The sequence below is a fragment of the Perissodus microlepis genome, chromosome 6 (assembly GCF_051167445.1).
Source record: "Perissodus microlepis isolate ML-2025 ecotype Zambia chromosome 6, ASM5116744v1, whole genome shotgun sequence".
Taxonomy (NCBI): Eukaryota; Metazoa; Chordata; class Actinopteri; order Cichliformes; family Cichlidae; genus Perissodus; species Perissodus microlepis.
The window spans coordinates 10,224,333-10,237,500 of NC_140466.1; the positions used below are offsets into that span (position 1 = coordinate 10,224,333).

General features: G+C 40.9%; 2 protein-coding genes across 2 annotated transcripts; one reads left to right on the plus strand and one right to left on the minus strand.

The window, feature by feature from the left end:
* The first annotated feature begins 367 nt into the window (after positions 1–367).
* Positions 368–5,417, plus strand: LOC146385098 (polymeric immunoglobulin receptor-like). The gene is made up of 6 exons (XM_084929912.1): positions 368–404; positions 3,168–3,494; positions 3,943–4,263; positions 4,652–4,750; positions 4,836–4,903; positions 5,268–5,417. The coding sequence occupies exons 1-6, from the start codon at positions 368–370 to the stop codon at positions 5,415–5,417; spliced, it is 1,002 nt and encodes a 333-aa protein (XP_084786038.1).
* Positions 4,412–8,245, minus strand: tekt4 (tektin 4). Its single transcript, XM_084930679.1, has 7 exons — positions 7,583–8,245; positions 7,063–7,133; positions 6,801–6,944; positions 6,631–6,717; positions 6,394–6,529; positions 6,168–6,322; positions 4,412–6,098 (listed from the first exon to the last, which is right to left on the minus strand). The coding sequence occupies exons 1-7, from the start codon at positions 8,102–8,104 to the stop codon at positions 5,885–5,887; spliced, it is 1,329 nt and encodes a 442-aa protein (XP_084786805.1). The 5' UTR covers positions 8,105–8,245; the 3' UTR covers positions 4,412–5,884.
* Positions 8,246–13,168: the final 4,923 nt, after the last annotated feature.

The window sequence follows — 13,168 nt, forward strand, 5'->3', positions numbered from 1 at the left end:
AATGTTAAAAGAAATTAAAGAAAAGTACCATGTTTATGAGTGAAAGACAGAGTGAAACACTTATGTCACAGGAGCAAACTGTAGTGATTAGGCAATCCAGATTGCTCATGGGTTGATATGTGCTTTGTTTTGTTTTAAATGACAAAGTAATCAAATTTAAGGTGTTATAGAAACTTTAATGCATATGAACTATGCTTTTTTATACTGACTTCTCTTTTTCAATGGTTGAACTTTTAACTGGAACTTTTAACTGGAAAGTTCACAAGGCAGGAAATGGCACCAGAAAGGGGATTTGAATGGGGAACTGAGAGATTTTAATATTTGCTGGCACCTATGATTAGATTTACGACCACATTAGTACATGAAGATGTGGCGCACTCAGTACCTGTTATTCATCCACTGCAGTAAGTTACATTTATTTATTAACAGCAGTCCATTTAGTTTATGTAAACAACTTTCTTATATTGAGACTATTGCTGAAAAATGTAACACTTAAGAATAGATTTGTCTGGTTTTATGGATATAATTGTCTACAGGCTTGCCTGTCGCTATGTGCAAACTAATCTAAACAAGTCTTCTGTTTTGAATGAAGAGATGCTGGATTAAACTCACTTTAAACCACATCCACACACCTTATGTTTTATTTTCATAAATATTTGCTCACTCAGTGCTGTGGGTGTACTCAGAATGTATCTCCTTACCACTACTAAAAATAAGGCACTGAATGACTGTTGTTCACTTCTCATTATAAATAAAACATGAGGAGTGCCTCATGTTTCATTTTGCACTGAGAATTTTTTTTAGATATCACAAAGTCTAAGCAATGGGATAATTTCAGTCAGGGATGTAAAGCCTGTGTGATGTTATTTGGCCATTATAGACATTAGCAAACAGGGAACATACAAACACACAAACATACATATACCGCGATCTTTATAGTATGATGCTGTGATGGTGTTTCATTCTATGCTATGCATAAATTCCATTCAGTGCTCAACTGAACTGTCAGACGTACAAATGTATACAATTTTGGGATTCGTATACACTCTACAGATGTTGGCATTACACTGTCCTAATCAAATTTCATAACATCTCATCAAGATTGGTTCACTTGTCTAGGAGGAGATAGGGAACATATATACAGTACAGTCATTATAGCATGCTTCTGCAGGGAAGAGAGAACCAAAATTCATCTGCAGCGATGTGAAAGATTCATTGCTAGTTATTGCAAATACTTGATTCCAGTTTTTGGTCACCACTTACAAATATGTCCAAACCAATCACAATCATTCATCAAATATAATTTGCTCAAAAAGAAGAAATTCCATCCATTTTCTTAGCCAAAAGACACACAATAATTGTATTTTGTGTTTAGCTTGGAGTAATATGTGTGCCCCTGAGATCACAGAATAGCACATAGCACAGAGATGAGGCAGACAGAAAAAGAGGTGAGGGACAGGTGCTCCCAGGGTGAGAGAAGATCGCTCGCAGAGTCCTTTGGTGCTGTGGGCAGACACTATCCAGGTACAGAGAGAGAATGTGGAGTTGTTGGCGACGTGTAACACTGCTGCTGAATTTTAAAAAGTTTTTTGTGTTTATTTAAAAAAAATGGGAATTGCCCTGCTTCCTTGAAACCCATTTTAAGATTTTAAGGAACCATTAATTTCCTTGCTGTATATCCCACCAGGATATACAGCATATCCTGGTGGGATATACAGCAAGGACATTGGAATGTCGCTCGGACTGGAGAATTGTATTTGGATGATAACAAAGAGAGGGAAGGTAGTCAGAACAGAGGGGATTGAACTACCAGAAGGCAATATTGCAGACCTAGAGGACAGCTACGAGCACCTGGGGATCCCACAGGCAAATGGGAACCATGACGAGGCTGCTAGGAAAGCTGTAACCACAAAGTACCTGCAGAGGGTCAGGCAAGTCCTGAGGAGTCAAATGAATGGTAAGAACAAGATCTGGCCTATCAACACCTACGCCCTGCCCACGATCAGGTAACCTGCTGGGATAATCAGTCGGCCAAAGGAGGAGATAGAAGCCACTGACATAAAGACCAGGAAGCTCCTTTCCATGCATGGAGGGTTTCACCCCATCCAGCAACCTGAGGCTGTATGCTGAGCAGAAGGAAGGAGGCCGGGAACTGGTGAGTGCCAGCCCCACAATCCAGGATGAGGCAAATACCTCAGGCAGAAGAAACCCAAGATATAGGAGGAGGAACCGTCATGGAAGGACAAGCCCCTGCACAGTATGTACCACCGGCAGATAGAGGAAGTGGCTGACATCCAGAAGTCTTACCAGTGGCTGGACAAAGGTGGACTGAAAGACAGCATAGAGGCTGTAATCATGGCAGCACAGGAACAAGCTCTGAGCACAAGATCCATAGAGGCTGGGGTCTATCACACCAGGCAAGACCCCAGGTGCAGGCTGTGTAAAGATGCCCCTGAGACAATCCAGCACATAACAGCAGGGTGCAAGATGCTAGCAGGCAGGGCATAACTGGAACGTCATAACCAAGTGGCTGGCATAGTATACAGAAACATCTGTGCCCAGTATGGCCTGGAAGTCCCGAGGTCAAAATGAGAAACGCTCTGTAGGGTGGTGGAGAATGACCGAGCTAAGATCCTGTGGTACTTCCAGGTACAGACAGACCAAATGGTGGTGGCTAACCACCTGGACATCATGGTGGTAGACAAGCAGAGGAAGATGGCCGTAGTGATAGATGTAGCGATACTGAATGACAGCAACATCAGGAAGAAGGAGCACAAGAAGCTGGAGAAGTACCAAGGGCTCAGAGAGGAGCTTGAGAAGATGCGGAGAGTGACAGTAACAGTAGTCCCAGTTGTAATTGGAGCACTGGGTAGGGTGACTCCCAAGCTAGGCGAGTGGCTCCAGCAGATCCCAGGAACAACATCGGAGATCTCTGTCCAGAAGAGCGCAGTCCTAGGAACAGCTAAGACACTGCGCAGGACCCTCAACCCCAGGGCTCTGGTTGAGGACCCGAGCTTGAAGGATAGATTGCCCGCAGGGGTGAGAGGGGAATTTTATATAATTTCTTATAATTTTTTCTTGAAAAGCCTAGGGAGGGCCTAGCCCTGTCAGCCCATTCATACCAGCTGTCCCTGTCTGTACCTAACACTGTTTTCTTCTATTTACAGTTTCTCTGAGCTGTGTCACCAGCACAGCAGGGGGGATCCATGTGTCTGGATATGAGGGGGCAGATGTTAATGTTTCTTGTTCCTATAAGAAGGGATTTCAATCTTCCGAGAAGTACCTGTGCAAGTCAAACTGTGGCAAGAGTGATGTTCTTATCATGACGACACAACCAAAAAACAAAAAATACTCCATCTACGATGACACAAAGGCTCAAATCTTCACTGTGACGATCTTCAACTTGCAGAAAAGGGATGCAGGGAAATACTGGTGTGGCATCTCCTTATTTGGAAATGACATCTACGCTGAAGTCACAGTGGATGTTGGGCAAGGTAAATAAAATTACCTTATATAGTTATTTAGTATGTTGTAGTTTTGGGGGGTGGGGTTCTCTGACAACAGATGGATTTGTCAAAAGTAGCTAGAGCACACTGGAGAAGGTTTTCAAAACAAAGCATTGGCAAATTTTTTTTGCACTTACATTAGTGACACTCATCAGCTTGAACAACATTTGACCTTTCTGCACTCCATGTGTCACAATGAAACAGAGGTTTCTCTTTCATCGTGAAACATGGAAGGAAGCAAAGGATACACACAAAAATAAAAAGTAATACAGTACAGATATAAGCATGTTGCTTAGATAAGAGTCAGCACACATTTTTGGATGACAGGATAAAATTAAATGTGAAACTTGTTTTAGTTTTTTGACATCTTTTTCTTTGCATTTACTTAGTCTGTATTTTACCTTGTGACAATTTTGGATGTTTATCTTTCTGACAGACAGCTGCTGTAACAGTGTGACCAAAATAAAAAGCTATAAAGAAGATTCAGTGACCATCAGTTGTCCTTATGAGTCTGAGTACCAGAACAACCTGAAGTACATCTGCAGAGGAACACGGCCCTCCACATGTCTGCAGCAGGCACTGATCACCTCTGACAACAAAGAAAATGGACGATTCAGACTTGATGATGACAAAGTGTTAGGAAAATTTACAGTGAGCATTACCAGACTGACCAGAAGGGATTCTGGTTTATACCTTTGTGGTGTCCAAAGAAACAGTGGACGAGATGTTTTCTCTGCTGTTGAGCTTCAAGTCAAAGGTGAGAGTTTATAGTTATGTCTCTTATGAAAGCCAATACAGAAAGTATTTATTATATATAATGTATTTTATTATTTCAGAAACAGGAAGCAAAAAATGTTGCTGTACAGTAAGATTTGTGTTCTCCTAGATAGCTCTTTTTCTTTTGGGTTAAAGGGACTTAAACGTGATGTAAATCCTCATGCATTCAAAATTTCAATGATTTGTGATTATAAAATAGGAGTGCTCATTTAACTATTAATGAAATAAGGAGCACAAGTTACCAAATGCTGATCAGTCTAGAGATTTGGTGCTATTTCTGCTGTTTAGACTGACTGGAACATATGATATGTGGATATTATGATACTTCTGTGCAGATTTTATTCTCTTAAATATTTCTTTTCCTGCAGCAATTCACATTCTGGTTTACTTTCTGCCCACACCTCTGGTTATAATGCTGATACCGACAGTGGCTTGGATCAAGGTTTATAAATGCACCAAAGTGAGAGGTAAAACACACATATGCACACAAACACATATATAGATTTGTCCACACACAAGCACTTTAATTTATTGTTTTCTGTGTTGCTCCAGCAGCTGACATCGCCATGAACAGAATCACGATAAACACTGAAGAAGCGGGAGAAGTAAAGCTTAAGGATGTGAGAGGAAAATACACGAGACAGTATCAGAAGCATTTCGAAAGTGCAATGTTTGCTGCACCGTACTGGCAATTTCGCTTGCTTTGACAGTGCTCCTGTAAATGTTACGTTTATTCTCAGGAACATCTTCCCACCATGTCCTCTAAAATGTGTACATTATTTCAATATTACATTTCTGTAGACTCCTATTTACTCAATTTAGGCTAAAAAAAATCAGAGAAATAGATGCACCTGGTGCTAGTGGGCCAAAGAAATATGTTATCATCAAGAAATTGTTATGCCATGTGTCCATCTTATTGTGACCTCTGAATTTCACTGCGAGTTTCCTTCGTCATTGTAATCTTTCCTTCTATTTGTTTTTTAGACTTATGAAAACCAAGCTGTTGAGGCGTGTTTCAATTTGGGTTCTTCTGAGGAGCGGAACAACTGGCACATCTATGATAATGATGATGGTGATCATGTGTATGAAGATATTCGTGAGACAGAAGATATGTGTTTTACTTATGAACGCTAAAAGGACAGAACCAAAACAAACCAAACAGTATACAAAACTGTGATCAAATATGTGGTCATATTAATGCCTTCAGTACTAATTGTAAAAAGTCATCTTTATATTGGTCATAACCATGTCTCAGAAGTGCATATCTACATTAAACTATGACCTAATCTTATATTTGTTGTTTAGCCTGTCTTCTCCCAGCTGTACACCTGTTATGTACATTGCCTGTAGTTATGGGTTTTCCTCTGATGTAGCAGTTTTTAACACTTGTACTTCAAAGTAGTTCTGTTCGAGCCACATATTGTCAATCTTTTTAGAATACGTGAACGAATAAAGAATATTGTGGCTATGAAAAGGAACTGAAATGTAATTTTTTTTTTCAATATTAGGTTTCAGGCTCTCTTGTACACATGATTTATTTATTTGTTTATTACTAATTACAGCAACACAAAAAAGAGCCAAACAAAGACGTGTTGAACCTTTCAGTATCCTGACAGTGCTGAAGTGGTCGGGTATCGTTTACGGTGAGTCATGCACTTTTCCCTCTCGATGAACAGTGAGTGGGTTTTGCAGTTGATGTCTTTCTCCAACGCCATGCGTGACTCCTCCAGACGAGACAGGGACTCTCTGGCTTTGCTCAGCTTCTGCTGTAGAGATGCCAGAGTGGCATCAATCTGCTTCACCTCCCCTTCCAAACTACAGACAGAAGCAAAAAATCAGAGCAGTGAGAAAGACAAAGCAGTTTATTGTTTTGTGCATGCATACCTGAGTTGGGGTTCATCCCTGCACAGCTCCATGTTGGGTCTCAGGGAGCGAAGGTAAAGTCTGGACTGAGCTACTCGCAGTGGAGCTTCTTTGTTGTGAATGGCCTGCTGCAGAGCCACAATGTTTTTCTCCTGGGCACCAATTTGCTCCAAGATCTACACATGAGATAATACAATCAATCATCAACTAATAACCAGTCATTTACTCTGTCTGTCAGTTTATCCACCTGTTTGAGCTGCATATTGAGCTGTGTCTTGGCCTCATTCAGCTCCACAGAGCGTTCGCTGAAGGCTCGGTCAACACTGGAGCACTGGACTCTCAGATCCTCAGCTGTGTCCTGCAGCACTTGCTCTACCAGCAATCTAACACACAAGGATTCCATTTGTTTAAAGAAAATCATAAATAATGAACCAGGATCAGTTTCAGATTCTGCTGCAGTATATGAACTAGTATGTGCTCTAACCTGAGACTGTTGGTAGCCTGTTCCTCCTGCACGGCCTTGAACAGGTTGTCATGTGTAAACTTCGTCCATGATGGGTGGCTGGACACCCTGGAGCAAGTGAAAAAAGTTAACAGGACTGTTTCTCGTTTTTTTTTTAGGTTTATGTAATATCTCCAGCTGCTCAAACTCACTGTTCTTGCATGGCTGCTGAGCTGGGATGGTGCTGCGTATCTGAACTCATGTTACTGTGTCTTCCGCTGTGGTCATCAAAATGGTAGGCCTGGTACTTATCAGACCAGTCCATCTCTAAAGTGTGCTTGGCTTCTCTGTTCAACCTGATGCACAGACACACATGAAATAAAAGTTTCTGTTTATAGTTATATAAATATTTCATGTTATGAAATTCTACGTGTTATGCAGTTTTACTCTGAGTAAACAGAGTTTCAAACTTACTTGATTTGACTGACAACCTGAGCTGTAGTTCTCTTCAGAAGAGCCTGGACACTCCTGATCAAGTCCACTTCCTGCAAAAGACAGAATCATCTTACTGGTTAATGTGTCACTGCCATCTGCTGGATCTCATTATTAAACGTTTTACTCTGAAAATATTACAGTAAGAGCTAAGATCAGTTCAAATATGTTTAAATATCACTGAAGACAAGAAAAAGCAGACATTCTTAGTTTGATGAGGTGAAATCTGCCACTGCAAGTTGATCAGATCACACTAGTTCACATTTGTCATTAACTTAGGTGCGATTCTTTCCCTTTAACTTGAAAAGCATTATTCCAAAATAAAATATCAATGTGTCTAAAATATCCCATTAGCAGTAATTGGTCAAATATCAAATTAAATACATTTTTGAGAAAATGTATCCAAATACAAATTTCACTTATAATTATAATTACACGTTCAGATTTTTGCAAACCCACACTTAGACGATATTATTTTGGATCATGAAATATTGTCTATCACCTTGAACAACTCTTCCTCCACAGTGTCTCTGACCAGGTCAGCTCCCAGCCTTCTCGCCCTGCAGTTCAGATTGTCTGTGGCGATAGCATAGGGAATCTCGGTGGCATCCAGCGCCTTCTCCAGCCGCGTCTTCAGCGCCACCAGTGACTCCGTGTCGGCCAGCAGCTGCTCGATGTGCCGCTGCAGCTCAGACTTCCAGTAGTGGATCTCTTGTAGTCTCTCTCCCAGACGACGTGTTCCCTCGGCCTGTGTCTTAAAAGTGGATGCATCGGTGTCTTGGTACAAAGTTCTGGACTCTCGCTGAAGGCTCGTAGCTTCGTGGCAGTCGGTACCGGCTTGCTGAAGTAAGTTTTGGTAGTTGGAGAACCATTCAGTCGGGGTGTATTTAGCCGAGCGGTACCCTGCTGTGGCTAAGCCGGAGGACGGCTGTGGGGCCGCTACAAGGTGATCTTTCTCCGGGACCCCCTGAGCTACAGCTCTGCTGTCATAGTGAGGCCGTGATACTACAACATCCGAGCACATTTTTTAACAATTCAAATGGTCTACAAGAAAAAAGACGCGATTTATTTGGACTGATTAAAGCAGATTTAGTCCGAAATAAAAAGTAGCAGCACTAACATTAACAGTCCGGACCAAGCTGTAGGTTTGTTTGTTTGGTGTTGCCTAGTTACACATGTTGGCTCAGATGACACGGCTAATCATCAAATGCTAATATCAGTCAAACAACAAACCTAAGTATATAATAATACGATAAATAATAATAAAGCTCTGGGACCAATTCAGCGTATACCAGAAGAGAACCATTTTAAATCTCTGTAGTATAGTATACAGAATTTGTTGTTTAGTTGCTAAATAGAATAGCAGAGGTGTGGACTCGAGTCAGACTCCAGTCATTAATTTTATGACTTTAGACTTGACTTGAAAAAAGGTTGTAAGACTTGTGACTTGACTTGGACTTTTACACCAGTGACTTGGGACTTGAATTGGACTTGAACCTGTTTACTTGAAAATACTTGATATTTTACCCAAATCTAAAATTTAACATACATATTATATAAAAAGTGTGGACCATTAATTCACTTTATTCATTCATTCATTCATTCATTCATTCATTCATTCATTCTTACCACACTCCGTATGTATGTGAGAGTGGGCTGTAGCACAGCCAATCAAATTAACCAGATTTAAAAAAAACAAAAACAAAAACGCTCGAGCCAAAAATGCTCCCAAGAGTAATTTCTTTCGGCTACATAAACTACGAAGTAGTCAACAAAAAACGAAATGCAACATGCAAAACATGCAAGAAGAGAATTACAGACGGAGATGGAACAACTTCCAACTTTGTCCGACATTTGAAGTTGCATAAAGAACGGTAGGTGCTGCCTTTTTTTGCTACGATGAGATAGCGACTTAGCTAACTTCATCTTATTAGCAAATGTTCTCCGGGCTACATTGATGATACTGTTTGGCTTTAACAGGTATGATATGTTTGTCATGCTATTTTAAATCCGGTCCTACAAGCGCATCCAAGAATAACATGCAACTTGTTAGCTCAGAATTGTTGGTGAATGGTGAGCAGGGTCCGTTTCAGAAAGTGGGTTCTGTAGCTGTACTCAGGGAAGAGAGTTTCTCTCCGTCTCCTCCCCATCATTAACCCCGTAGATTTAACCCAGTTTAGACTGACAAATATTTATTTTACCATCACATCACAATTCAAAATCACTGTTTAATTTGCAATTAGTGCATGGTCGTGTTTAACTTTTGCATGTCTAAGCCAGGGAATTTTTTTTTTGGTTAGAAAATCTGGCCCACCTTAGTGTGTAATTGAGTAGTCTTAACAATGTGGTGTATGCTGTACAGTGCAGCGAGGAATGCCCAGACCTCTACATTGGAGAGACCAAACAGCCACTTCACAAGCGCATGGCACAACACAGAAGAGCCACCTCCACAGGACAAGACTCAGCAGTCCATCTGCATCTTAAGGATAAAGGACACTCTTTCGAGGATGCCAATGTTCACATTTTGGACAGAGAGGACAGATGGTTTGAAAGAGGAGTGAAAGAAGCCATCTATGTCCACTGTGAGCGACCATCTTTGAACAGAGGCGGGGGTTTACGACACCAACTCTCTGCCATCTATAATCCAGTTTTGAGATCCCTTCCCAGACGCCTTAACGCCCACTCACATCCTGGGCCATCTGACCTCAGGAATTCGCATGATAAGGTGGGGCCAGGTTTCACAATGAACACACCCGAAACTCTGGCTGATTGGGACCCACACCCAGTTTCACACCTTGGCTCAGGCGATTAGAGGATCATCAGGGGGTCCTTTTGTCCCTCTGTGGGGGGACACTCCCACTAGGTTTATATCTGGGACTCTCCACCATTTGACCTTAGAACTGAAGAAGCTTCTCGGATGAGAGGTGAAACGTCTTCAAGTAACTTAAAGAAGTCCAGACGCTTTTCTTTGCAAGCTCCTTTGACTACGATGACCTGGATGACTGAGAACCTTCACAGACTAATTGAGTAGTCCTGCAATATATGGCCTTTTTCTTCTGTCATTTATGTCAATACATCAAATAAAATACTTTGATCTTATGTTATTAGCTGTTGTTTATTTGCAAAGGTCAGTTATTCTTAACAGGGATGCTAAACATTGCTTATTAGAACTATGCAGAGTTTTGAGAAAAGTGTTTTAATAAATATTGTTTATATATTTTTTATTTATATTTTTTATCGTCTGAAAACTATGAGGGTTTAAGTGTTAATAGTTATTTAGGATTATTAGGATCAACTTAAAGTCAAATGCAATTCATGAATGGCTGTAATGGAATTTCTGACATGAGTCTAATATGCTTACCTCTATCAGATTTGAAGAATACCAGATGAAAAAGAGGATCACAAATGAACCTCAACAGCCTTTCATATCACAGTTTATGGACGCTTGTGCTGGACAGTACAGCATGACTCATCCACAGCAGAAAGCTATCACGAATGCATTATTAAGTGACTGTTATCATCTTCAATGCCCTGTACCAACACAGAGCAGAGCAGCTATCTGAACGCTACCCCAACAGAGGTTGATTATCTTGTTAATAATTTCACCTCCTCACTACGTACGACTCTGGATACTGTAGCTCCAGTGAAAACTAAGGTCTCTAATCAGAAGTACCTGACTCCGTGGTATAATTCTCAAACACGTACCCTAAAGCAGATGACTCGTAATCTGGAGAGGAAATGGCGTGTCACAAATTTAGAGGATCATCATTTAGCCTGGAGAAATAGTTTGCTGCTTTATAAGAAAGCCCTCCGCAAAGCCAGAACATCTTACTATTCATCACTGATTGAAGAAAATAAGAACAACCCCAGGTTTCTCTTCAGCACTGTAGCCAGGCTGACAAAGAGTCAGAGCTCTGTTGAGCCAACCATCCCTTTAACGTTAACTAGTAATGACTTCATGAACTTCTTCACAAATAAAATTTTTATCATTAGAGAAAAGATTACCAGTAATCATCCCACAGATGTAATATTATCTACAGCTACTCTTAGTACCATTGATGTTCAGTTAGACTCTTTTTCTCCAATTGATCTTTCTCAGTTAACTTCAATAATTACTTCCTCCAAACCATCAACGTGTCTTTTAGACCCCATTCCTACAAAACTGCTCAAAGAAGTCCTGCCATTGATTAATTCTTCGATCTTAAATATGATCAACCTATCTCTAATGGTCGGCTATGTACCACAGGCCTTCAAGCTGGCTGTGGTTAAACCTTTACTCAAAAAGCCATCTCTAGACCCAGCAGTCTTAGCTAATTATAGGCCAATCTCCAACCTTCCTTTCATATCAAAAATCCTTGAAAGAGTAGTTGTCAAACAGCTAACAGATCATCTGCAGAGGAATGGTTTATTTGAAGAGTTTCAGTCAGGTTTCAGAGCTCATCACAGCACAGAAACAGCTTTAGTGAAGGTTACAAATGATCTTCTTATGGCCTCTGACAGTGGACTCATCTCTGTGCTTGTCCTGCTAGACCTCAGTGCAGCATTCGATACTGTTGACCATAATATCCTATTAGAGCGATTAGAACATGCTGTAGGTATTACAGGTACTGCACTGCAGTGGTTTGTATCATATCTATCTAATAGACTCCAATTTGTGCATGTAAATGGAGAGTCCTCTTCACACACTGAGGTTAATTATGGAGTTCCACAGGGTTCAGTGCTAGGACCAATTCTGTTTACATTATAAATGCTTCCCTTAGGCAGCATCATTAGAAGACATAGCATACATTTTCACTGCTATGCAGATGACACCCAGCTCTATCTGTCCATGAAGCCAGATAACACACACCAATTAGTTAAACTGCAGGAATGTCTTAAAGACATAAAGACCTGGATGGCCGCTAACTTTCTGCTTCTTAATTCAGATAAAACTGAGGTTATTGTACTCGGCCCTGAAAATCTTAGAAATATGGTATCTAACCAGATTCTTACTCTGGATGGCATTACCTTGGCCTCCAGTAACGCTGTGAGGAACCTTGGAGTCATTTTTGACCAGGACATGTCCTTCAACGCACATATTAAACAAATATGTAAGACTGCTTTCTTCCATTTGCGCAACATCTCTAAAATTAGAAATATCCTGTCTCAGAGTGACACTGAAAAACTAGTTCATGCATTTATTACTTCCAGGCTGGACTACTGTAATTCATTATTATTAGGATGTCCAAAAAACTCACTGAAAAGCCTTCAGCTAATCCAAAATGCTGCAGCAAGAGTACTGACAGGGACTAGAAGGAGAGAGCATATTTCTCCTGTTTTGGCTTCCCTTCATTGGCTTCCTGTTAAATCCAGAATTGAATTCAAAATCCTGCTCCTCACATACAAGGTCTTAAATAATCAGGCCCCATCTTATCTTAATGACCTTGTAGTACCATATCACCCTATTAGAGCACTTCGCTCTCGCTCTGCAGGCCTACTTGTTGTTCCTAGAGTATTTAAAAGTAGAATGGGAGGCAGAGCCTTCAGTTTTCAGGCCCCTCTTCTGTGGAACCAGCTTCCAGTTTGGATTCGGGAGACAGAAACTATCTCTACTTTTAAGATTAGGCTTAAAACTTTCCTTTTTGCTAAAGCATATAGTTAGGGCTGGACCAGGTGACCCTGAATCCTCCCTTAGTTATGCTGCAATAGACGTAGGCTGCCGGGGGATTCCCAAGATGCATTGAGTTTTTCCTTTCCAGTCACCTTTCTCACTCACTATGTATTAATAGACCTCTCTGCATTGAATCATATCTGTTATTAACCTCTGTCTCTCTTCCACAGCATGTCTTTTATCCTGTCTTCCTTCTCTCACCCCAACCGGTCGCAGCAGATGGCCGCCCCTCCCTGAGCCTGGTTCTGCCGGAGGTTTCTTCCTGTTAAAAGGGAGTTTTTCCTTCCCACTGTCGCCAAAGTGCTTGCTCATAGGGGGTCATATGATTGTTGGGTTTTTCTCTGTATCTATGAAGCGCCTTGAGGCGACTTTTGTTGTGATTTGGCGCTATATAAATAAAATTGAATTGAATTGAATTGAATTGATTATTGGTTGCAA

Coding starts and splice junctions, on each gene's coding strand:
- LOC146385098 (XM_084929912.1), top strand. CDS start 368: ATGTGGCGCACTCAGTACCTGTTATTCATCCACTGCA. Junction 405..3,167: donor CCTGTTATTCATCCACTGCA/GTAAGTTACATT, acceptor TTCTATTTACAG/TTTCTCTGAGCTGTGTCACC. Junction 4,751..4,835: donor TAAATGCACCAAAGTGAGAG/GTAAAACACACA, acceptor GTGTTGCTCCAG/CAGCTGACATCGCCATGAAC.
- tekt4 (XM_084930679.1), bottom strand. CDS start 8,104: ATGTGCTCGGATGTTGTAGTATCACGGCCTCACTATGACAGCAGAGCT. Junction 6,530..6,630: donor CAGGCTACCAACAGTCTCAG/GTTAGAGCACAT, acceptor CTTGTGTGTTAG/ATTGCTGGTAGAGCAAGTGC. Junction 6,323..6,393: donor TCAATATGCAGCTCAAACAG/GTGGATAAACTG, acceptor TCTCATGTGTAG/ATCTTGGAGCAAATTGGTGC.